This window comes from Solanum verrucosum, unplaced genomic scaffold (genome assembly GCF_900185275.1).
Source record: "Solanum verrucosum unplaced genomic scaffold, falcon-dt-bn FXZP01000128.1, whole genome shotgun sequence".
Taxonomy (NCBI): Eukaryota; Viridiplantae; Streptophyta; class Magnoliopsida; order Solanales; family Solanaceae; genus Solanum; species Solanum verrucosum.
The window spans coordinates 2,240,232-2,266,061 of record NW_026020327.1 but is presented as its reverse complement, the minus strand read 5'-3'; the positions used below and the strand labels follow the sequence as shown (position 1 = coordinate 2,266,061).

The 25,830-nt window shown below is 36.4% G+C and overlaps 3 protein-coding genes and 1 pseudogene across 4 annotated transcripts in view; 2 read left to right on the top strand and 2 right to left on the bottom strand.

Annotated features, from left to right (window-relative positions):
- Window positions 1–1,224: 1,224 nt before the first annotated feature.
- On the top strand, window positions 1,225–8,295 carry LOC125835869 (uncharacterized). Its single transcript, XM_049514968.1, has 10 exons — window positions 1,225–1,351; window positions 1,692–1,842; window positions 3,720–3,780; window positions 3,911–4,043; window positions 4,288–4,411; window positions 4,903–4,959; window positions 5,072–5,168; window positions 6,223–6,430; window positions 7,864–7,924; window positions 8,024–8,295. The coding sequence occupies exons 1-10, from the start codon at window positions 1,272–1,274 to the stop codon at window positions 8,087–8,089; spliced, it is 1,038 nt and encodes a 345-aa protein (XP_049370925.1). The 5' UTR covers window positions 1,225–1,271; the 3' UTR covers window positions 8,090–8,295.
- A 2,075-nt stretch (window positions 8,296–10,370) lies between these two features.
- On the bottom strand, window positions 10,371–17,722 carry LOC125835733 (uncharacterized; annotated as a pseudogene). The gene is made up of 5 exons (XR_007443422.1): window positions 17,663–17,722; window positions 15,320–15,478; window positions 14,566–15,231; window positions 13,948–14,397; window positions 10,371–11,302 (listed from the first exon to the last, which is right to left on the bottom strand). The product of XR_007443422.1 is annotated as an uncharacterized LOC125835733 (transcript).
- LOC125835872 (uncharacterized) overlaps window positions 16,947–25,830 on the top strand; it is an 18,051-nt gene continuing 9,167 nt past the window's right edge. Inside the window, exons 1-9 of the mRNA XM_049514971.1 lie at window positions 16,947–17,093; window positions 18,981–19,041; window positions 19,172–19,304; window positions 19,548–19,671; window positions 20,162–20,218; window positions 20,331–20,427; window positions 21,229–21,436; window positions 22,871–22,931; window positions 23,031–23,431. Of these exons, the coding sequence (XP_049370928.1) occupies window positions 16,983–17,093; window positions 18,981–19,041; window positions 19,172–19,304; window positions 19,548–19,671; window positions 20,162–20,218; window positions 20,331–20,427; window positions 21,229–21,436; window positions 22,871–22,931; window positions 23,031–23,096 (918 nt within the window). The 5' untranslated portion in view covers window positions 16,947–16,982 and the 3' untranslated portion in view covers window positions 23,097–23,431. The remainder of the gene's footprint in view (window positions 17,094–18,980; window positions 19,042–19,171; window positions 19,305–19,547; window positions 19,672–20,161; window positions 20,219–20,330; window positions 20,428–21,228; window positions 21,437–22,870; window positions 22,932–23,030; window positions 23,432–25,830) is intronic.
- Window positions 24,614–25,830, bottom strand: part of LOC125835859 (uncharacterized) — a 15,302-nt gene continuing 14,085 nt past the window's right edge. The window contains exon 4 of the mRNA XM_049514960.1: window positions 24,614–25,827. Coding sequence (XP_049370917.1) covers window positions 24,712–25,827 — 1,116 coding nt within the window. The 3' untranslated portion in view covers window positions 24,614–24,711. The remainder of the gene's footprint in view (window positions 25,828–25,830) is intronic.

The following is a 25,830-nucleotide window of genomic DNA, read 5'->3' as shown; positions in this document are numbered from 1 at the left end:
CTGCCTAAACGTATCATATTAAAAGGGGAAATTACAATTGTCCAATAGTAGATGCCTTAAAAGATATCCCAAGCAAATCTTGCTCGTATCTCATTCCATCAAAAGTGCCAAAAGAACCATTTGAATTTCATCTTATTCTATTTTTTTCCAATGTCCCAGGCCATAACCTGTAGAACAAGGCTACATGAAAAGTAAAGAGCTATAGATAACAAGAGCCAAGAATTCAAATAAGGAGATTTTTATTCAAAAAAACGTCTTATATGCTTGTTTGTTTTTTCTTTGGTGCTGTTAGAGAAGGACCACATATTTTACATTATATTTTACCTCAAACCTACTCTAAATAAGTTGAAATTTTGAAACGTAAGTGACATGTACTATAAAAGGCAAACTACAATTATTAATTTAGTAATATAATAATAAATTTATTTATCACCCTTTCAATTTTTTCATATATGTATACATTTAATCTTTATGATATATAACAAATCTTGATCACCTTCCGCACCTCTGTACTATTTCGTTCGCCACTCTTTATGCATATGGTATTCCATATACATGTGAATCACATAAGATACATACTAATATATGTAGTTAGTGTGAATCTATTGTGATTCGCGTGTATCTGTGATATATGAGTATCTCACTCGTCTCTCTCCCCATCCTGCTCGTCTACCTCCCTATCTCGCTCGTCTTCCTCCTTATTTTAGTGTATCTAGTATTAAAAAAAATACACGTATTAAGTATATATACCTCAATATATGGTAGAAAACTCTTAATTAGGAATAAGATATGCAATTATTTGAAAGTATATGTATAATTAGTATATATAGTATAGATGTATGTCTAATAATGTAGATTATCCAAAACAAATTTACCTTTATATCATATTACTTGACCCCTATTAACCTGACACACCCCTTAATTTTTTTTAATTAGAAGTGTATTTTACTAAACTAATTTATTTGTGATGTTTTTGATCTCAAAATTTGACTATTACTATTTTATGTAGTTATTTAATATTAAGGATTGTATGAAAAAGAAACATGCTATCTTCGATTTCAATTTATTTGTCTTATTTCAACTTGACATAAAGTTTAATAAAGTAAAAATTCTTTTAAATTTTGTGATCTTAAATCGATTAATCTTGTAATTTTAAAAGTATGAGTCAAGTAAAATGAAAAGTACGGAGTAACTAACTTCCCCGTAAAAGAGTGGCACAAAAAGAGGGACTATTACAGAGTGGAGTGTCTCAGTAGCTCCTTTTATCCTCTATGGGTTATCGACTTCATCATTATAATCACATTTTCCCCATTTGCAGGACCTCCTTCTCCTCTTTTCGCTTCAATCTCAGGTGAGTAATCTTTTTTTCACATTTACATACGCTTAATGTTATCATTACAATGAAAAATACGAATTACGTATAATACATTTGTCTATATGTATGTAACCAATTTTTTCTGGATTTTTATCGGGTTTAATTGATGACCCATTTGATATATGTGTGTGTAGAGTGTGGTGTTGCAGTCAGAGTGGTAAAAATCAGGGGCAAATGGAGCAAATAGTTGTTAATGGCTCAGAGACACAAAAAAATACGAATTACGTATAATACATTTGTCTATATGTATGTAACCAATTTTTTCTGGATTTTTATCGGGTTTAATTGATGACCCATTTGATATATGTGTGTGTAGAGTGTGGTGTTGCAGTCAGAGTGGTAAAAATCAGGGGCAAATGAAGCAAATAGTTGTTAATGGCTCAGAGACACAAGTTGTAGTGGATGATTCTAATTTGTTGCAAAAGAAAATATCTGCAATTCGACTTGGGGGTCCTGCAAAGCTACAGGTGAATCTTACATTGTTGAGTTTTTTGTTTTGTTGGGTTGATGAATTATGGTGAGAGTGATGAATGATTTGGATTTAGTCCCAAAAGTTATGAGCTTTATGTGTTTGTTCATGTTACTTATTGGGTTGAATTTCTAATTTCTTGTGTATATGTACTCCCTTTGTCCCAATTTAACTGTCTTCGTTTCTAAGTTGCATGGACTCTTCACTTTTGATGCTGCAATACACTACTTTTGGAGAATACGACACACATTCGCTTACATTTTTGAAGGGTCTAAGCAACATATCTTAGTTTGATTGAACACGGAGTCTAAGAAATAAATGGAGACTTTTGAATCTAGTGGTCTTAAATTAAAAACGAGTGTAGTCCTTTAAATCTTGTGGTCCACTTGACAGGTAGAATGTTGGAATTGGAAAACATACTATATATAGAAAGAGACTCTTTTTGGGACAGACCAAAGAGGAAAGTAAGACACTTAAATTGGGACAGAGGGAGTACTTTTTTGGGAGTAGGGTATGAGGATGTGGAGTGTTGATTTTAAGACATTGTTGTATTGCTTGTTAATCTGATCAATGGAACTTTTTGGTAACTGTATAATACACCATTTCTCCGTGAAGAGAGTTGTTATCTAGGGAGTAGTAATGTTGGTCTTGGGTGTATATATGTAGAACTTCATCTATAACTTGTTATTTCATGGTTAAAGCTTCATTGGTTATCTTGTGTGTGAGGATGAGGTAGCTTTAACATTCTATGCTTCTTGGCTGTGATGTTGAATTTGTGATAGGTAAACTTGTAAGTGGTTAGTTGACCCTGTACTGACATATACTAATCCCTAGGTCCTTATATAAACTATGACAAAAATGTGTATCTGAAGTGTTAGTTGCTTGCTAGCAGGATATACTTTTAGAAGTCGAATCTAACCGATTGTATTTGTCCAAGTCATGGCATGCTTCCAGAAAAGTTCTGTTATCCAGGATCAACTATACACACCTTTCTGAAGTTTCTATCTGATGTTTAACTTCTTTTATGTGCTAAGGAGTCATTTGGTACATGGGCTAAGGTGGATATCCTAGGATTAAGTTTAGGATTAGAATTATACTGAATTTTGTTGATGGTAGTAAAATTGAACCATTAGTTTAAAAAAGAAAATAAGAAAATAAAATTGTACCATCAACCAAACAATGTATAAATCAAATCCAAACTTAATCCTAGGTATCCCACCTTATCCCATCCAATTTGGTATTATTTTATCCCACTTCCCAGGTGGGATAAATTAGTCCAAGGATTATAATACTAGGACTATAACTTGGTTCGTGAACTGAACCACCCGTAAGATTTGGTTAATTAAGGGTACATGTGCCCAGCTCATTGTCTCTTGTACTTCCTGAACAGCTGCTTAGTTGCATCTGGAAAGCAGAGGTTAGATCTAATATCAAGTAAACACTTGAGTTTGAACTATATTACAGTTTGTCAACATGATCTTGGTCTAAGTTCATCTCAACCAAAGTAGAAACGATCATGATTATAGGTGATCTTAATAGAATGGGACTGAGAAACATGTGAAGGAGTTAGGGTGAAGGACACACAATTGTTAGTCTTGTTATTCCAGTCTAGTGCTATTTAAAGCTTTTCTCATGCGCTTGTTAAAAACCAACTAATGACTGTTGGGTCTACTTTTCAGTTCCATATGGTTTGAGATGATGCTATTATGTTAGGCTCCATGTTTTATTTGACCTATGTACAGAAATGTTGACATTTATTAATGTAAAGTACTTGTCTTAGCTAGAACCTTGAACATTTCACACACATACCCATGCTTATTTTACCTTGTTCTAATTGGTTTTTCCTTTTACGTACTGACTATTTCAACATTCTAGGTAATTGCAGATTTTGATGCCACATTGACAAAATATCGGATAGATGGTTGCCGAGGCCAAAGTATGTTATCCACTTCATACAACATTATCCTATTACAATAGCTTGTCTGGAACAGACAGCTATCAATAGTATTTGATATACGTTTCTTAGGTCACAAGTGAAGGACTTGTCAAAATAACGAATTTTGTAGGCAGTCATAATGTTTTACAACAGGAGGACCCTGAGTTCAATGACAAGAGGCAGAAATTATATGAGTATTATCATCCCTTAGAATTTGATCCAACAATTCCCCTTGATGAGAAAACCAAGCTCATGGAAGAGTGGTACGTGTTATGATTTTGTACTGCTAGAATCGGGTCCAGACTCGTGTTATATATTGCATTTTGAGTTATTGACAAGTGAAATAGATAATATGAAGTTCCGAGATAATATTTATATTTTATCGTAAGAGTAGTAGTATATTCAACTCCCTTAAATCAGCAAATGGGGACCATCATCGGATTGGTGAAATTTAAAGGGATTGTAGTACCATGGCCTATGTGTTAATGTCTAACTTGTTTTCTGCAGGTGGGGAAAAACACATGCTCTTCTCATTGAAGGAGGCGTTACATACAATGGAATTCAAAATTCCGTGGCTAAAGCCACAATTGCATTCAGGGATGGTGTAACTGAACTTCTTGAACTTTTGGAGGTACAGTAAGCCACCATCAGTTGTTGTTTTCTGAGACATCTTGGGATGATGTTGATGAAGGCCAATGCAACAAATATGAACCATTGTGATTTCCTTGTGTGATCTAAATTATTGGAAAGAAATTTGATGGTATTAGTTTATCAAAAAGCCAGAGTATGGATAATAGGGTCATTCCAAGCACTTAAGAACCTTAGAGGAAATGCCTTGATTATTTTCTTTTCTTCTGTTTTTGTTTATTCGACTTTTGAAAGTCCCTAGAATGTCAGGCTCAACCACAGCTCAAATGTTGTTTTAGAGAAAGTGAAATTGAACAGTGGTATTACTAAATGATGTGTTGGTTTCCATTTTCTGTAGTTGCAGAATTCATGCTAATGCCAAATTTAGTAGTGAATTTATCCCAGAATAGGTCTTTTTAGAAGAGTTTCCTTTCGACCTTCTACTATCTCACATGTGATTGCTTCAGTAATGAGCTGGCATTGTTTGGTATGCAGGAAAAAGGTGTTCCTGTTCTTATATTCTCTGCAGGTTTAGCTGACATAATAGAGGAGGTTAGTTCTTAAGGATTATCGGTGGTCTTGATGCATAACAGGTGTACGTGATCCTGTTATGTTTGTCCAGTTTGGCTTTAGATATGATTCTCTCATCTTCTTGATCTGCCAGGTGCTGAAGCAGAAAGTTCATAGATCTTTCAAGAATGTTAGAGTTGTCTCCAACAGGATGGTGTTTGATGAAAATGGCCACCTACGGTCATTCAAAGGTATCACCTATCACCATTTAGAGGTGCTTTTTACTTTAGAAAGTGCTTCAAGCAGTTTCCATGGATGGTTAGGTTCATTATGTGTATATCTGCGTAGGTTACCAAATTTTAGCTATACCTCTAAAGTTTAGGAATTGGCCACTGGTTGTAAGTTTAAGCTTCAATGGAGGAATACTATGCTCTTAAGCTAAAGTATCACCAGTTGGGAACAGGTTTTAGTTTTGTTAATACGTTGATATTAGATCTATTGCTTTTTATGAGTATTTTGACCTTTATCATAGATTAATATTCCACTAAAAATATAGATAACTTCTAATATTGTCATTATTTTAAATATTTAACTAATTTTTCACTTTGTTAAAGCTTAAATGGAGACACATGGTCAATGGTGATTCATATATCCAACCTCTACTTGTTTGAGATTGAGATGTAGTTGTTATTGTTGTTACGCTTGGTAGGGGTAAGTGTAAGATTTAGGGAGCCACTAGTTTGAGAGAGCTCCTAATTTGCCTTAAAAGACAAATCGCTTACCTGTATTGCAATGAAGTGTGGCCAAATACAGCATACTATACAGAGGATTTTAAGCAACAACCTCAATTAGATTGGTACATTAAAGTACTGTTGATTGATTGACTGAAACAAACAAAGACGAGTTCTTTTATGATCTTTTGAGTATTAATTTGTTCCACTTGTAAGGACTAAATTAATACAGTTAACCCTCCATGAATTTGGATTTTATAAGGCTAACGCAAGTGCGGAAATCTAATACATGAAATCACTTGAACACTAAAAGTCTACATAATTAAGACTTCTGTATGTAATATATAGATTAGTTTAGGACTGGATTTCAATCCCTGTAACAAAGTGATTAATATCTGATCATTGGTTGGACATATTTGACTAGTACTTACTGCTAGATACTAAGCTTTTACACATACTTGGTCCATACTAGAACAGCGAGGCTTACGCAAAGCCAATTGCACATATTTTTCTTGTATTGTGGTCATTTTACATCTTTGTTTCTAAAATTAAAAACACTAACTGATACCTGCAGGTAAGACAATCCATGTACTCAACAAGAATGAGCATGCACTTGACATGGCTGCACCACTTCATGATCACTTTGATGACGTGAATGGACTGAGTGAGGAGAAATCTGCATTAAAAAAGAGAACTAATGTGCTACTTCTTGGTGACCACATTGGAGATTTGGGAATGTCTGACGGCTTAGACTATGAAACAAGAATATCTGTGGGTTTTCTGTAAGTATCATCATGTCTCCTTAGTCATCAAATTTAAACAATACTGAGATATCATGGAACACGACACCTCTCATAGAATGAAGTCATTTTTGTTTTGCTTTGTCTCACCTCAAGTTGGTTATGTGATATCCAAGGTAAATGGATTGTAATTATAATTGTCGTAAGTTGTAACTCCTTAGTTTGGAGAATTTAAGTATCACATCCCATAATTGAAGTAGGAATTGTTCCACTATCGATTGTATTTGAAATCTTTTTCAGCTATATGGCTCTGAGCCTTTCTAAGAAAAGTTTCCATATTTAGAGTTGTTCAACATTGTCAAGTCATCAACATTAAGATGAAACGAGTTTATATTGATGGCATACAAAACTGATTCCAACTACAAACATTTATCCCGACTCTCTAAACGGATTGACAAGTCCTAAAAGCTGAAGTAAAGGAAATTGTGACTGCAAGAAATACACTAGTGAGCATCAATTCTCTCTCAACGCACTTTTTAATCCTCTGAAATCTTGGAAGCGTTCTAGTTAGACAGTTGACACATTGTCCTATGAATTGATATTCAATGGTTAGGAGATGACTTACCCTGCTGCATGTGGTGCTCCCTCCCTAACTAGTCTGGGTAGGGAGAGAGTGAGGGTATATAGTACCAAGCCTTGCCCCTTCTTTTTTACTAAGAGGTAGTTTTTACTCTTTGAATTTGTGGCTTACAAGTTACCAAAGGAGCAATTTTTGTCTTCCTACCTCATATTTTTAATCTTTTCATAGGTCAATAAGCTTCCAACATAATACTTTTCACTCTTCTGGAAACATGAAAAACTTGTTAAATTGTGGATTTTGTAGAGTTTGAGATTATTAGGTGGTTGTTCACTGATTACCTGCTGAAGTTTGAATACATATACCTTCCCAGAATCTTTTTCCCTAATGGTTTGACAAGATATTTTCTTACATTAGGAACTTCCTATCTTTTGCATTAAAACTTTTCATAACATCTTTTAATTTTTCTCACTCAAAAAAATTTAAAAATTAAAGAGTCATTCATATGGGGCTTTAGGTTTGACTATGTTTTCAACTTATTCACAAATTCATTTGGAGCATGTAATTAAGAATAAAATGAATAATTGTAGACATTTTAAGTTATACTTCTTGGGTTATAACTAAACAGATCCTCAATATGTTATCTTTTCCTGATAAATGCTTTCCATCTTTTATGACAAAATGCAAATGGTGAATGCCCCTCTTTTTACATAGAGAATGGTGTGGAATTCAAAGCATTTGTCGAAGTTTGCTAGTACTGAGTTCAGAAAGCATGAGAACAAGAAAAGGCTTACAGTTGTGCAACATTCTAGTTATGTTGATTTAATGTCTAATTTCGTGTAGCATATTCTGAGAATTTAATATGCGGTAGTTGCTAAACTTAAAGAGATTGTTGCAGGAATGACAGAGTGGAAGATTCTCTAGAAAGCTACCGAAAAGCTTTTGACATTCTCTACCTGGTAAGAAATTCTATGATACACTTTTAGTTCAATTCATTCTACTACTCTAAATTGCTTGTCATTTGCCTTGTGGACTCTCATCTTTTTGTTACATTGTAGAATGATTCATCCATGCATGGAGTACTCAAGCTTGCGACTCATCTCTGTTCAACAGAAAGCGATTGAATTGCATGCATTGCTCCTAGCAAGACTCTGTTTCCTTTCTTTGATTGGCAAACAGCACGAATGACCTCTACTTTCATACATTCTTATAAGAAATTGTGTCAAGAATATCTCCATTCAAGATACATAGCAGCACTCCTAATATCGACAGAGTCTCAACATTTGTTGTCACCATCAGGCACTACCTCAATCTAGGCATGTTTACAGGCTTCACATGCAGAGAATGGAGAGAGTGGTATCAACTAAGCTCTGTTGATGACCCTGAATACTTGTACCTACATCATGAAACGATGCAGGCGAAATGGCTCAGTACGTGGAATGTCTCTGGTTTAGAGTAGATTGATTTACCTTGGGAAATAATTCATTTGGGAACTCGTTGTATTGCTCCGTAGCTGATAATGTAGCTTGTTGCAATTCACAATGAAGTGGTGATTCCCTTTATAAGGATTCTTAGAACCATTTTTAACAACATTTAAAGACCACCTATCTTACAAGGTACTGATGATACCTCTAAGCTGCTACAATGACTGGTGTATCTAGTAATTTCTTGTACGTTGTTTATTTCCTTGTTCGAGTATGAACGCGTAATTCCTCTCTTCACTCCCATGTACTCGTTTATTGTTTCTCTTTGTGAGTTTATCTTCCACAAATATTCAGGTTAAGTTGCACTTTATTTTGGCATCATATTATTAGAGCAATGCTTCCTGCATGGAGGGTGAAAGAGGGTCGATTTTTTTCTTCGACACCATTCTTAGGCAGTCTACAACTCTTATAGACTTCAGCCTTACACTCTCACGAATTTGACTAAGTATAGAAATACTTAACTTATATTTTGGGCAGTAAATCAAAGTAACAACACAGCCAACATACGGGAACTCTTCCCAACCTTTATTAATATCAAAATCAATACAAGGAAAGGTTTCATAAATTTGTCTAAGGCCAGAATCGTTCTTCCTTTGCCTTAGACGAATTTCCACCATTTATAAAATTTCTGCACAAGGCAGTTACAGCAGTTACATCGGCAGTTACATTGGCGGTTGCATTTGACATGTGTCTAACACTTGTCCTCATAGAATTCAAACTAAGTTCCAGCACTAAATATTCTAAGAGATAGAATATATTTCGAATTCAAATACATTCTAACACTTAACCGAAATTACATCATTCTAACACTTAGAATATTTCAGCCTACTTTCAACACTTAGAATATTTCAGCTTCATTCCAACACTTAGAATATTTCAGCTTCGTTCCAACACTTAGAATATTTCAGCATGCTTCCAACACTTAGTTTTATTTCAGCTTCTGTCTTGCCAACGTCAAGTCCACAGCCTTGCCTTGCCAAGCCTACACACCGCCTTGTCTTGCCGACGACTCTGCCCACCCGTAAGCCTTGTACATCCAAGCTGCCTTGCCAACACCCAAGCACCTTGAATTCTTTTGCTGCCCACTAACTCATAGTTGCACAGCTGCACTGTTTTGCCCACATACATGCCAAGACCAATGCCCGAATCCTTGTCATGCCTGTACGTCGTTAGCTCAAGTAGACTACGGGTCTAACAGAGAGAGACTACTGGGCAGATGATGAGTTGATGATCCAAATAACAAAAAGGAGTAAGTTCCTCATTGTTAAAAATTGGTGAGACATGCTCTTTAGACCCAATTCAATCTTAACATTCTGTCTAATTATCAGTGTCAACATATGGTTCAAACTCAACTAATTTCGAGTCGCACCTGGTAGGTCTACTAAGATGGAACGCTTCCGACAAAAAGGCAAAAGGAATCTCAACTATCACACCACATTTTTTTTGTGAGTAATGTAAATCTTTTTCTTATATTTCAAGGGTTGTCCTTGTGATGCTAAGGAAGTGCACATCGAGCCCATATGAAGGATTTGGTTAAGATAAGCTAGAGCCTACAAAGTGCAAATGGAACCTAACCATATACATCGCTTAAATTTTCTTAAACTTCAGGGTGAGTGATGTATGCTTGTTGCCATAGTGGAGTTTTCCTGTTTCATATTCCAGCCTAGTTTATAGGCCATAACAAATGTTCTATTCGATGCACCCCTAAAGTTATTTCATTTTATATGATACTAGAGGAGTTGAGTTGAAACTTCCAATCTATGTGCATAGGTCAATTTAATAGAAAAATAGTTCTGTCAATGCTGTATGCTAGACAGCAACAAATACTGTGTACAAAAACCTCTTGACAATGCTTTTGTGTTGTTTGTATTATGAATATCCAACTGATGGTCTAGAGACAAATGAAGAGTTGAGAGCAGTATAGAAGTCATATACTTATTATTTACGTCCTCCCCTCTTTGAGAGAACAGAAAAAGTACTATATTCATGGACATTTCCATAGTCATTTACATTGGCACATCCCTATATAAGTGAGGAAGAAAACATTAACAAGAGCCACTAAAAGCCAGTTGCAACTTGCAATCATGTATGATATATGGCATTCCCTTCATTCCTAAATTAGATGTAGAAACACAAAAAGAAGGATTAGTGATGTTAAGTTTGTATACTCGGATTTACTAATCATTGCTTAGTCTGCTGTTGCTGATGTTCGTAATGCCAAGCTGTTATCAGTCAGTTCTTCCAAGGGTGATTCCGATTCCAGCTGAGTGTTAAAGCTCTTTGTATAGTGGAACTCAATTTGCAGCCTCTGATGAAGTGGTGTAGATGCCATCAACCCTTTCTTCACATCAACTTGTAATTCCCTAATGGGGATTGCTGCCAAAAAACTCTTAATGTACTCTTTGCAAGCCTCTTTACCTTTGGAAACAAGGCTCGGTTCGTCCTCATTTTCAGGTACTTTATCTCTGAAGGCAACGGTTGATTCTTCCATCTTTTCGTTGGTGTTATTTGAGAGAATCTTCCGTTCATTAGTTGCCTGCTTCTTATCAGTTTGCTCCTTTTTAGTGCTAGCTGATTTCTCATCTGATTGTTGACCCGTGTTAGGTAGCTGCAAGATTGTAGTGTCTCTGTTGAATTTGAGGATGAAAGCCTGGTTGCAGCCTTCATACAGTCTCTCACCAAGTGTATCAATGATATAGTATGCATCTCGTTCAACCTTGAGGATGAAGAAGTGGTCATTCCAGCTCACAATGTAAACAAAGCGCTCACCATGACTGGGACTGTCTTGAACAGATTTAGAAATCTCATCCCAAATGTTGTCAAAGGACATGGCATCTTTGAGAAAATCGAATCTGTAACATCCGACAATTTAAAAATGAATATGAAGAAGCTTGAAATTTGGAAATAGTCTTTTTTTTGAAAAAAAAATTTAAAATCTGGAAATTTGGCAGTCCAGAATCTGGAAAATTTGGCTAAGTTCAAAAATTTGGAAATTTGGCTAAGTGTGGAAATCAGTGAGTTTTTGGCCAACTTTGAGCAGTCATAACTCCTAGCTCAGGATGAGTTAGGAGTAGTTCCAGTTATGGTTTCGAAGCTTGTGGAACGATCTTTCCAACGCCACTGAGTTTGCTCAATTCCGAGTTCGTATGAGGGAGTTATGATCTTTGAAAGTTGGGCAGTTGGCAGGGATTCCGTTCCGGAAATTTAAGGGCGTTTTGGTCTTTTCACAAATCATTTCTTTTGAGCTTATATTTTTGTATTAGGCTGATATTTGGATCATTCTGTCCCATTTTGAAAGAGAAAGAGTTAGGGTTCAAGAGAAGAAGAAGAGAAGAAGGAGAAGAAGAAGAGAAGAAAGAGGAGATCAACAAGATTGGTCAAGATCATTGTGGATTTTCGTCGGGGGTGATCCCTATCAAGGTATGTGAGTCTTTAGTGTGGGTTTATCCTTTCCCCCCACATACCAAGCTCGTTTTTATGATTTGAGAAGAGATTGAATTTGTTGTTGAAGTTGTTGAAGTTGTTAGTTGTTGTTGATGTTGTTAGTTGTGTTGTTGAAGTTATTGTTGGTTGTGGGACAGGATTGGGCTGTGTATTTGAGTTGTGATCTATTGTATGTTGAGAGATTGATGATCCTTAGTGTTGGTTGGTTCATACCCCCACACACCAACTCGTTTTTAATTCCAAGAGAAGATTTATTGGTTGTTGAAGTTGTAGTGGTGTTGTGTTGAAGTTCTTGCTGATTTAGTACAGATTTCTGGCTGTGATTTTTGAGTTGAATCTATTGTATAATAAGGGTCTTTATGGTTCTAAGTGTTGCTGCTGAAACCTTGAGGTTGAGAGGGTTTAGAATTGGAAAGAAACAAGGGGAAAAAGTCGAATTTTTGGGGAAAAAGGGGCTGGGCTGTTGCACCTCTCCTAGTGCCAAGGACACCAATCCTTCCCTTTCATTCACCATTTCTTTTTTCATACATGTTCCTAGGTATTATACCTATGTTTCCTAGTTGTTTCCAACACTCCAAGGTACTTCCAAAAGTCAAGTAAAACTACAAGTCAAGTGAAGTTAGTTTCCAATTCAAGTGAAGTTAGTTTCCAAGTCAAGTGAAGTCAAGCTTAGAAGTAAGTAAGTCAAAGCAAGTCTTTAAGGTTTTCCAAGAGTCTTCATTGAGCGTTTTAACTTCATTCTAAGGCTCAAGTTCCAAGTTAAGTATTGAGTTTCAAGTCAAGTCAAAAGTTAAGAGTTTCATGTTAAGTTAGAGTTTCACATCAAGCCAAGAGTTCAAGTAAAGTAAAGAGTTTAAAGTTGAGTTCTTTTCTCAAAGTTATTAGGGAACTATGTATTCCCAAAGAAGTTTTAAAGAAATGTTTTTACATTTAAACAAGGTTGGAAACTGAGATTTCCAAAAGAGCCTTCGGGCTAGTTTTTGAGTAATTATCTCATATCAGCAGGAAGAAATATGTTTTAAAAACATAAGAGCCAGTACATTTTTGGGAGTAGTATCGAGCACCGAATTGGGGGAGCGTTCAAAGAACCCACAGCCCCCATAGAACCATGTTAGCCACCATGGGTAGAAAAGGATCATACTTTTTAGATGAGTCCTTTTCAGATTAGACTAGTGGATCCATTAGGCAGTTCAGGTCTTATACCTTTGGCCGGGTATAAGATGCTCTGGCAGCGTGAGGTCGATCGCTGTATCATCACTATAGCTCTTATGTGATGGTTGTCGGTTAGAGAAGCTCCCACAGCAGTTATTGTATTTTTCATACACAGAGATTATTGTATTTTTATATACATCAGTTCATTGTATTTCTATATACATTTCAGGCTTATTGTATCTTTGTATACACACAGAGTTTATAGCATGTTTTAAACAGTCTTTCTTTATATCGCACTTGTTTTAAATTGCCTTATATTGAAAGAAGTCAGTCAGGTTGAGTTGAGTTGAGCCAGGTAAGCTATTCAGTTTCTTCCAGATTTCCTTCTAGCCTCTGTTGCTTAGTTTTCTAGCTTGCATACTCGTACATTCCATGTACTGATGCCAGTTGGCCTGCATCGTTTGATGATGCAGATTCAGGTACCCCGGATCAACATCCTGCACGTCGTTGATCCAGCTGAGCACTCCAGAGTCAGTGGTGAGCCTCCTTGCATTCCGGAGGACTCAATTATTTTGTGTTCTTAGTTTTTGTTTTATTAGGATGTTGCGGGGTCTGTCCCAACATCCATCTCAGTATTTTAGAGGCTTCATAGACAGACAGTCAGTCAGTTAGTTTTGAGTCTCTCATCTATATATATATGTAAATATTCTATTTTGAGATTCGAGTTGCCTTTATGGGCATATTTTATAAGTTAAGTTGTTTTGTAATATTGCATTGCATTGAGTTATTCGGTTGAGGTTTCCGCTGAGTTAAGAAAGCCAGGCCAAGGGTTCGCTTGGGGCCAGAAATGGTCTCCGGATGCCGGTTCCGCCCAGGGTGTAGGCTCGGGGCGTGACAGAATCCCTCATCTTCGATTCCTTCCGGATGAAAAAAACCAATGAATGATTTCTCTGGGACTACTGAGAGCGGGCGAACTTTAGCCTGGACCACTGTTTCGAGGTTGAAATGCTAATCTGGGAAACGTTCCCTGTACGTCTTGTTTTCACAGAGATTCCTCCACTCTAGTGAACCTTCACGGATAAGACTGTCGAGTTGGGACTTGATAGGCATTTCTTCAGGGTTGGAATGGAACCAATCAGCAACACAGCAACCAAGGCTGTACAAGCACTTTCACCTGCAGCCCGTTCATTTCGTTGATCAATTGAAGCAAAGAAGACTTCAGTCTGCAGCTTCATCTGCCCATAACGGCTTACTATCTCTTTCTGCTCCCAACTACCAACAGCAAAACTGTCTTCTCCAAACTCGGAGACTGGAAATCCATTCGCAGTTGAACCTTCCTCAGATTTATTCCACTGCAAGCAAGATAGTTATATTAGGAAGTATGCAAGGCAGTGAGGTAAGTTATCAATCTCTGGGAGCTCATTACGAGGTGATAAATAGTATTCCACCATGCAAATTCACTTGGATGCTGGACAGATCTTAGATTAAAAAAACGGAAGTAAGAGAAGATGGAGACATACCCCTGAAGAAGACTCATCGGATGAACAAAGCTGTCGGCAATCAAAATCTATATCATCCCCACCTTCCTCTCCATAATGCTTCTTCAACAACGGCTCCCCTTTGGGTTTAGGAGATCTGAAGCTTAACTTTCTCTTCCTCCAAGGGAGAATTTTGCGTTTTGAACTCTGCTGACCTTCTCCAGTTGCACCCTCGGCATACACACGCCCTGCAACAGATTTGTGATGACTATAAACGATCAAATCCTCATCTTCACTGCCACTCGTGTTTGTGTAGCATGATCCACCAGCATGCTTCGCATAGGCAAGTGTTTCATAACTGAATGACTTCCGCATACTTGTATCCTCCTTCACTTCATCTGATTCACCTTCCTCCGAATCACCGAGTGAATCTGTATCAACTGGATATACCAAATCAGTATCATCACTTCTGACTGAGTTCCTTCCATCACTGCCCTCCTCTTCATGACATACCTTCTTTCGTCGCATAGTAGATAATCCCTTGAAAAGTTTCACTTTCTGCAGACCTGCTTTCAAAACAGAAAGCTCATTTCTGTCTGTCGACAAAACCTCTGCAGGGGAAGGAGATACTGGAGCAGACATGACGAACTTTGGCATTGTTTCTGAGGCTTCGTGAGCATTCCCCAATTCAACAAGATTGAGAGACAACTGCCATAAACAAAATCTACCATATTAACCAAAAATAAGGAAAAAAAAGGGACTATCGATGTAGATCAAGCAAATTTGTTTTGCTTACACAAAGTGAAAGGTTGCTCTTATTGCCACCACTATAGGCTTCCAAGGGAATGACTATTTAAATTTCTTCTTTTTCCCTAGCTTCTGAAGCAAAGTCTGCAATGTTCAATGATGCAGCAGCAACTATGGGGACTTTATGGTTCGATCGTTTATTCGTAACCTGTTTTTTTAGAATAAACATGAATAAGTACTTTGTCAAGCAACTTACAGAGTTCATATCACAAGTATGGAATTGAATAAAACAGTGAATGAAAAGACAAAAGATGTTGTATGAGCAAAGAAAGCAACTAAAAAAAAGGTTGAACTTTTTTTCTTTCCTTTTTTGGGTTAAATCAAACTTCCCTCTTAATTATAAAACAAAAGATGCTAGATGAGTAAAGAAAACAACTAAAGAAAGGCATATTCTTCAAAGTGCTAAACTATCATTTGCCAAAATATTAAAGAAATATACAGAATATGCCAATAATATTATATTTTCACAAAATGTATAGCCACATGTAGAAAAGTTAATACTGATTTGAATGAAAATTAGTAGGTCTGACCATACATATTACATCACTATTAAAACACACCACAAGCTATTAAGGTGGGTCCAACATTAAGTAATCATTACCTTTTTGACTACCACATCATGTTTAAAATAGTAGTATCTTCATTATCTAAGCTAAATAAAAAATTACTTTTCCGAAAATGCATTGAAAATTAGGTTACTATAATGTTTAAAGGAAGAACATCAAGGGGAAATTCACTATTCATTCACTTTGTTTCTAATCCAAAGTTTTTCACACTTATGTTTGTAATCAAACTCAAAGAGAAAAACAGCTTTGGTGATGAGTTCCATCATCAAACCAAACTAAGAACAAAGGAATTCTACTAATTTAAAGAGATTCAAGAAATTATTCAATATCTTTAGTTGAGGGTCTATCGGAAACCATCTCACAAGGTAGGGGTAAGGTCTGACCTCCGCAGACCCCACTTCTGCAATTACACTGGCTATGTTGTCCTTGTCAAGAAATTATGCTATTAGATCACAAATTCATGATTGGATGATTTAAAGGACAGTGATCAAACAAAAAACAAAACACTTCTACTATTTTTTTTGGAGATTCAAGAAATTATACTATATGATCAAGTTTCATGACATGACAATGATCAAGAAAAAGCTTAGTCCCTACAAGACAAGAAAGACACAAATCCATAGCCCTCATAAAAAGTCAAGCTTCCACACCAAAAGTCAAGGCCTTTGATCAATTCTCAACTATTTGTTGATGGGGCAGAATTCTCAATAACAACAGTAGCTCTAACAAATTGAGTTCTCATTCTCATAAAATATACCAAGATCAAATTTTTGATCTCTTTTTTTAATTCTAAAAACAACCAAACAAAAACATCAAAACTAATAAACTTGAAAGAGGTAATAGCAAGAGATATCTCACATTGAATACTGTTTTCACTTCAATCTCAGGTGAGTAATTTTTTTTTTCACATTTACGTACGCTTAATGTTATCAGTACAATGAAAAATACGAATTACTTACAATACATTTGTCTATATGTATGTAACCAATTTTTTCTGTATTTTTTCCGGGTTTAATTGATGACCCATTTGATATATGTGTGTGTAGAGTGTGGTGTTGCAGTCAGAGTGGTAAACATCAGGGGCGAATGGAACAAATAGTTGTTAATGGCTCAGAGTCACAAGTTGTAGTGGATGATTCTAATTTGTTGCAAAAGAAAATATCTGCAATTCGACTTGGGGGTCCTGCAAAGCTACAGGTGAATCTTACATTGTTGGTTTTTGTTTTGTTTTGTTGGGTTGTGAATTATGTTGAGAGTAATGCATGAATTGGATTTAGTCCCAAAAGTTATGAGCTTTATGTGTTTGTTCATGTTACTTATTGGGTTGAATTTCTAATTTCTTGTGTATATGTACTCCCTTCGTCCCAATTTAACTGTCTTAGTTTCTAAATTGCGTGGACTCTTCACTTTTGATACTGCATCCGTGTCAGATTATCCAAAAATACACTACTTTTGGAGAATACGACACGCATTCACTTACATTTTTGAAGGGTCTAAGCAACATATTATAGTTTGACTGAACACGAAGTTTAAGAAATAAATTGAGACTTTTGAATATGGTGGTTTCAAATTAAAAATGAGTGTAGTCCTTTAAATCTTGTGGTCAACTTGACAGGTAGAATGATGGAATTGGAAAACTTACTATGTCTAGAAAGAGACACTCTTTTTGGGACAGACCAAAGAGGAAAGTAAGACACTTAAATTGGGACAGAGGGGGTACTTTTTTGGGAGTAGGGAATGAGGATGTGGAGTGTTGATTTTAAGACATTGTTGTACTGCTTGTTAATCTGATCAATGGAACTTTTGGCAACTGTATAATACACCATTTCTCCGTGAAGAGAGTTGTTATCTAGGGAGTAGTAATGTTGATCTTGGGTGTATATATGGAAAACTTCATCGATAACTTGTTATTTCATGGTTAAAGCTTCATTGGTTATCTTGTCTGTGAGGATGAGGTAGCTTTAACATTCTTATGCTTCTTGGCTGTGATAGGTAAACTTGTAAGTGGTTAGTTGACCCTGTACTGACATATACTAATCCCTAGGTCCTTATATAAACTACGACAAAAATATGTATCTGAAGTGTTAATTGCTTGCTAGTAGGATATACTTTTAGATGTCGAATCTAACTGATTGTATTTGTCTAAGTCATGGCATGCTTCCGGAAAAGTTCTGTTATCCAGGATCAACTATACACACCTTTCTGAAGTTTCTATCTGATGTTTAACTTCTTTTATGTGCTAAGGAGTCATTTGGTACGTGGGCTAAGGTGGTATCCTAGGATTAAGTTTAGGATTAGAATTATACTGAATTTTGTTGATGGTAGTAAAATTGAACCATTAGTTTAAAAAAGAAAATAAGAAAATAAAATTGTACCATCAACCAAACAATGTATAAATCAAATCCAAACTTAATCCTAGGTATCCCACCTTATCCCATCCAATTTGTTATTATTTTATCCCACTTCCCAGGTGGGATAAATTAGTCCAAGGATTATAATACTAGGACTATAACTTAGTTTGTGAACTGAACCACCCGTAAGATTTGGTTAATTAAGGGTACATGTGCCCAGCTCATTGTCTCTTGTACTTCCTGAACAGCTGCTTAGTTGCATCTGGAAAGCAGAGGTTAGATCTAATATCAAGTAAACACTTGAGTTTGAACTATATTACTGTTTGTCAACATGATTTTGGTCTAAGTTCATCTCAACCAAAGTAGAAACGATCATGATTATAGGTGATCTTAATAGAATGGGACTGAGAAACACGTGGAGGAGTTAGGGTGAAGGACATACAATTGTTAGTCCTGTTATTCCAGTCTAGTGCTATTTAAAGCTTTTGTCATGCGCTTGGTTAAAACCAACTAATGGATGTTGGGTCTACTTTTCAGTTCCATATGGTTTGAGATGATGCTATTATGTTAGGCTCCATGTTTTATTTGACCTATGTACAGAAATATTGACATTTATTAATGTAAAGTACGTGTCTTTGCTAGAACCTCGAACATTTCACACACATACCCATGCTTATTTTACCATGTTCTAATTGGTTTTTCCTTTTACTTACTGACTATTTCAACATTCTAGGTAATTGCAGATTTTGATGGCACATTGACAAAATATCGGATAGATGGTTGCCGAGGCCAAGGTATGTTATCCACTTCATACAACATTATCCTATTACAATAGCTTGTCTGGAACAGACAGCTATCAATAGTATTTGATATACGTTTCTTAGGTCACAAGTGAAGGACTTGTCAAAATAACGAATTTTGTAGGCAGTTATAATGTTTTACAACAGGAGGATCCTGAGTTCAATGACAAGAGGCAGAAATTATATGAGTATTATCAGCCCTTAGAATTTGATCCAACAATTCCCCTTGATGAGAAAACCAAGCTCATGGAAGAGTGGTACGTGTTATGATTTTGTACTGCTAGAATCAGTCCAGACTCGTGTTATATATTGCATTTTGAGTTATTGACAAGTGAAATAGATAATATGAAGTTCCGAGATAATATTTATATTTTATCGTAAGAGTAGTAGTATATCCAGCTCCCTTATATCAGCAAATGGGGACCATCATCGGATTGGTGAAATTTAAAGGGATTGTCGTACCATGGCCCATGTGTTAATGTCTAACTTGTTTTCTGCAGGTGGGGAAAAACACATGCTCTTCTCATTGAAGGAGGCGTTACATACAATGGAATTCAAAATTCCGTGGGTAAAGCCACAATTGCATTCAGGGATGGTGTAACTGAACTTCTTGAACTTTTGGAGGTACAGTTAGCCACCATCAGTTGTTGTTTTCTGAGACATCTTGGGATGATGTTGATGAAGGCCAATGCAACAAATATGAACCATTGTGATTTCCTTGTGTGATCTAATTATTGGAAAGAAATTTGATGGTATTAGTTTATCAAAAAGCCGGAGTATGGATAATAGGGTCATTCCAAGCACTTAAGAACCTTAGAGGAAATGCCTTGATTATTTTCTTTTCTTCTGTTTTTGTTTATTCGACTTTTGAAAGTCCCTAGAATGTCAGGCTCAACCACAGCTCAAATGTTATTTTAGAGAAAGTGAAATTGAACTGTGGTATTACTAAATGATGTGTTGGTTTCCATTTACTGTAGTTGCAGAATTCATGCTAATGCCAAATTTAGTAGTGAATTTATCCCAGAATAGCTCTTTTTAGAAGAATTTCCTTTTGACCTTCTACTATCTCACATGTAATTGCTTCAGTAATGAGCTGGGATTGTTTGGTATGCAGGAAAAAGGTGTTCCTGTTCTTATATTCTCTGCAGGTTTAGCTGACATAATAGAGGAGGTTAGTTCTTAAGGATTATCGGTGGTCTTGATGCATAACAGGTGTATGTGATCCTGTTATGTTTGTCCAGTTTGGCTTTAGATATGATTCTCTCATCTTCTTGATCTGCCAGGTGCTGAAGCAGAAAGTTCATAGATCTTTCAAGAATGTTAGAGTTGTCTCCAACAGGATGGTGTTTGACGAAAATGGCCACCTACAGTCATTCAAAGGTATCACCTATCACCATTTAGAGGTGCTTTTTACTTTAGAAAGTGCTTCAAGCAGTTTCCATGGATGGTTAGGTTCATTATGTGTATATCTGCGTAGGTTACCAAATTTTAGCTATACCTCTAAAGTTTAGGAATTGGCCACTGGTTGTAAGTTTAAGCTTCAATGGAGGAATACTCTGCTCTTAAGCTAAAGTATCACCAGTTGGGAACAGGTTTTAGTTTTGTTAATACGTTGATTTTGAATCTATTGCTTTTTATGAGTATTTTGACCTTTATCATAGATTAATATGCCACTAAAAATATAGAGAACTTCTAATATTGTCATTATTTTAAATATTAAACTAATTTTTCACCTTTGTTGACTATTCACTATCTTTTGGATTGGTTGTTATGTTTTATTTATAGCTCTCCTGTCACTTAGATTTGATGTTCTTGAGCTGAGGGTCTCCCGGAAACAGCCTCTCTACCTCCACGAGGTAGTGGTAAGGTCTGCGTACACCCTACCCTCCCCAGACCCCACCTAGTGGGATTCCACTGGGTATGTTGTTGTTGTTGTTACTGCTAGATACTAAGCTTTTACACATACTTGGTCTTTACTGGAACAGCAAGGCTTACAAGCAAAGCCAATTGGTTGGAAATATTTGACTAGTACTTACTGCTAGATACTAAGCTTTTACACATACTTGGTCTATACTGGAACAGCAAGGCTTACAAGCAAAGCCAATTGCACATATTTTTCTTGTATTGTGGTCATTTTACATCTTTGTTTCTAAAATTAACAACACTAACTGATACCTGCAGGTAAGACAATCCATGTACTCAACAAGAATGAGCATGCACTTGACATGGCTGCACCACTTCATGATCACTTTGATGACGTGAATGGACTGAGTGATGAGAAATCTGCATTAAAAAAGAGAACTAATGTGCTACTTCTTGGTGACCACATTGGAGATTTGGGAATGTCTGACGGCTTAGACTATGAAACAAGAATATCTGTGGGTTTTCTGTAAGTATATCATCATGTCTCCTAATTCATTAAATTTAAACAATACTGAGATATCATGGAACACGACACTCCTCATAGAATGAAGTCGTTGTTGTTTTGCTTTGTCTCACCTCAAGTTGGATATGTGATATCCAAGGTAAATGGATTGTAATTATAATTGTCGTAAGTTGTAACTCCTTAGTTTGGAGAATTTAAGTATCACATCCCATAATTGAAGTAGGAATTGTTCCACTATCGATTGGATTTGAAATCGTTTTCAGCTACAAGGCTTTGACCCTTTCTAAGAAAAGTTTCCATATTTAGAGTTGTTCAACATTTTCAAGTCATGAACATTAAGATGAAACGAGTTTATATTGATGGCATACAAATTGTATTCCAACTACAAACATTTATCCTGACTCTCCAAACGGATTGACAAGTCCTAAAAGCTGAAGTAAAGGAAATTGCGACCGCAAGAATTACACTAGTGAGCATCAATTCTCTCTCAATCCACTTTTTTATCCTCTGAAATCTTGGAAGAGTTCTAGTTAGACAGTTGACACATTGTCCTATGAATTGATATTCAATGGTTAGGAGATGACTTACCCCGCTGCATGTGGTGCTCCTTCCCTAACTAGTTTGGGTAGGGAAAGAGTGAGGGTATATAGTGCCAAGCCTTGCCCCTTCTTTTTTACTAAGAGGTAGTTTTTACTCTTTGAATTTGTGGCTTACAAGTTACCAAAGGAGCAATTTTTGTCTTCCTACCTCATATTTTTAATCTTTTCATAGGTCAATAAGCTTCCAACATAATACTTTCACTCTTCTGGAAACATGAAAAACTTGTTAAATTGTGGATTTTGTAGAGTTTGAGATTATTAGGTGGTTGTTCAGTGATTGCCTGCTGAAGTTTGAATACATATACCTTCCCAGAATCTTTTCCCTAATGGTTTGACAATATATTTTCTTACATTAGGAACTTCCAATCTTTTGCATTAAAACTTTTTGTAATATTTTTTTCATTTTTCTCACTCAAAAAAATTTAAAAATTAAAGAGTCATTCATATGGGACTTTTGGTTTGACTATGTTTTTCAACTTATTCACAAATTCATTTGGAGCATGTCATTAAGAATAAAATGAATAATTGTAGACATGTTTAAGTTATACTTCTTGGGATATAAACAGATCCTCAATATGTTATCTTTTCCTGATAAATGCTTTCCATCTTTTATGACAAAATGCAAGTGGTGAAAGCCCCTCTTTTTACATAGAGTATGGTGTGGAATTCAAAGCATTTGTTGAAGTTTGCTAGTACTGAGTTCAGAAAGCATGAGAACAAGAAAAGGCTTACAGTTATGCAACATTCTAGTTATGTTTGATTTAATGTCTAATTTCCCTGTAGCGTATTCTGAGATTTTAATATGCGGTAGTTGCTAAACTTAAAGAGATTGTTGCAGGAATGACAGAGTGGAAGATTCTCTAGAAAGCTACCGAAAAGCTTTTGACATTCTCTATCTGGTAAGAAATTCTATGATACACTTTTAGTTCGATTCATTCTACTACTCTAAATTGCTTGTCATTTGCCTTGTGGACTCTCATCTTTTTGTTACATTGTAGGATGATTCATCCATGCATGGAGTACTCAAGCTTGCGACTCATCTCTGTTCAACAGAAAGCGATTGAATTGCATGCATTGCTCCTAGCAAGACTCTGTTTCCATTCTTGGATTGGCAAACAGCACGAATGACCTCTACTTTCATGCATTCTTATAAGAAATTGTGTCAAGAAAATCCCCATTCAAGATACATAGCAACACTCCTAATATCGACAGCTTCTCAACATTTGTTGTCACCATCAGGCACTACCTCAATCTAGGCATGTTTACAGGCTTCACATGCAGAGAATGGAGTGAGATCTCCGCTTTAGAGTAGATTGATTTACCTTGGGAAATAATTCATTTGGGAACTCATTGTATTGCTCCGTAGCTGATAATGTAGCTTGTTGCAATTCACAATGAAGTGGTGATTCCTTTTATAAGGATTCCTAGAACCATTTTTAACAACATTTAAAGACCACCTACCTTACAAGGTACTGATGATACCTCTAAGCTGCTACAATGACTGGTGTATCTAGTAATTTCTTGTACGCTGTTTATTTCCTTGTTCGAGTGTTAACGCGTAACTCCTCTCTTCACTCCCATTTACTCGTTTATCGTTTCTCTTTGTGAGTTTATCTTCCACAAATATTCAGGTTAAGTTGCACTTTATTTTGGCATCATATTGTTAGAGCAATGTTTCCTGCATGGAGGGAGACTACCCTTGGCAGATGATGAGTTGCTGATCCAAATAACAAAAAGGAGTAAGTTCCTCATTGTTAAAAATTGGTGAGACATGCTCTTTAGACCCAATTCAATCTTAACATTCTGTCTAATTATCAGTGTCAAGATATGGTTCAAATTCAACTAATTTCGAGTCGCACCTGGTAGGTCTACTAAGATGGAACGCTTCCGACAAAAAGGCAAAAGGAATCTCAACTATCACACCACATTTTTTTTTATGAGTAATGTAAATCTTTTTCTTATATTTCAAGGGTTGTCCTTGTGATGCTAAGGAAGTGCACATCGAGCCCATATGAAGGATTTGGTTAAGATAAGCTAGAGCCTACAAAGTGCAAATGGAACCTAACCATATACATCGCTTAAACTTTCTTAAACTCCAGGGTGAGTGATGTATGCTTGTTGCCATAGTGGAGTTTTCCTGTTTCATATTCCAGCCTAGTTTATAGGCCATAACAAATGTTCTATTCGATGCACCCCTAAAGTTATTTCATTATATATGATACTAGAGGAGTTGAGTTGAAGCTTCCAATCTATGTGCATAGGTCAATTTAATAGAAAAATAGTTCTGTCAATGCTGTATGCTAGACAGCAACAAATACTGTGTACAAAAACCTCTTGACAATGCTTTTGTGTTGTTTGTATTATGAATATCCAACTGATGGTCTAGAGACAAATGAAGAGTTGAGAGCAGTATAGAAGTCATATACTTATTATTTACGTCCTCCCCTCTTTGAGAGAACAGAATAAGTACTATATTCATGGACATTTCCATAGTCATTTACATTGGCACATCCCTATATAAGTGAGGAAGAAAACATTAACAAGAGCCACTAAAAGCCAGTTGCAACTTGCAATCATGTATGATATATGGCATTCCCTTCATTCCTAAATTAGATGTAGAAACACAAAAAGAAGGATTAGTGATGTTAAGTTTGTATACTCGGATTTACTAATCATTGCTTAGTCTGCTGTTGCTGATGTTCGTAATGCCAAGCTGTTATCAGTCAGTTCTTCCAAGGGTGATTCCGATTCCAGCTGAGTGTTAAAGCTCTTTGTATAGTGGAACTCAATTTGCAGCCTCTGATGAAGTGGTGTAGATGCCATCAACCCTTTCTTCACATCAACTTGTAATTCCCTAATGGGGATTGCTGCCAAAAAACTCTTAATGTACTCTTTGCAAGCCTCTTTACCTTTGGAAACAAGGCTCGGTTCGTCCTCATTTTCAGGTACTTTATCTCTGAAGGCAACGGTTGATTCTTCCATCTTTTCGTTGGTGTTATTTGAGAGAATCTTCCGTTCATTAGTTGCCTGCTTCTTATCAGTTTGCTCCTTTTTAGTGCTAGCTGATTTCTCATCTGATTGTTGACCCGTGTTAGGTAGCTGCAAGATTGTAGTGTCTCTGTTGAATTTGAGGATGAAAGCCTGGTTGCAGCCTTCATACAGTCTCTCACCAAGTGTATCAATGATATAGTATGCATCTCGTTCAACCTTGAGGATGAAGAAGTGGTCATTCCAACTCACAATGTAAACGAAGCACTTGCCATGACTGGGACTGTCTTGAACAGATTTAGAAATCTCATCCCAAATGTTGTCAAAGGACATGGCATCTTTGAGAAAATCGAATCCCTCATCTTCGATTCCTTCCGGATGAAAAAAACCAATGAATGATTTCTCTGGGACTACTGAGAGCGGGCGTACTTTAGCCTGGACCACTGTTTCGAGGTCGAAATGCTTATCTGGGAAATGCTCCCTGTACGTCTTGTTTTCACAGAGATTCCTCCACTCTAGTGAACCTTCACGGATAAGACTGTCGAGTTGGGACTTGATAGGCATTTCTTCAGGGTTGGAATGGAACCAATCAGCAATCACAGCAACCAAGGCTGTACAAGCACTTTCACCTGCAGCCCGTTCATTTCGTTGATCAATTGAAGCAAAGAAGACTTCAGTCTGCAGCTTCATCTGCCCATCACGGCTTACTATCTCTTTCTGCTCCCAACTACCAACAGCAAAACTGTCTTCTCCAAACTCGGAGACTGGAAATCCATTCGCAGTTGAACCTTCCTCAGATTTATTCCACTG

Bases quoted from the DNA above. Each gene is read 5' to 3' on its own strand.
- LOC125835869 (XM_049514968.1), top strand. From the start codon at position 1,272: ATGGGTTATCGACTTCATCATTATAATCACATTTTCCCCATTTGCAGG. The intron at 3,781-3,910 runs GTATGTTATCCA...CGAATTTTGTAG, and splicing joins AGATGGTTGCCGAGGCCAAA to GCAGTCATAATGTTTTACAA. The intron at 5,169-6,222 runs GTATCACCTATC...TGATACCTGCAG, and splicing joins CCACCTACGGTCATTCAAAG to GTAAGACAATCCATGTACTC.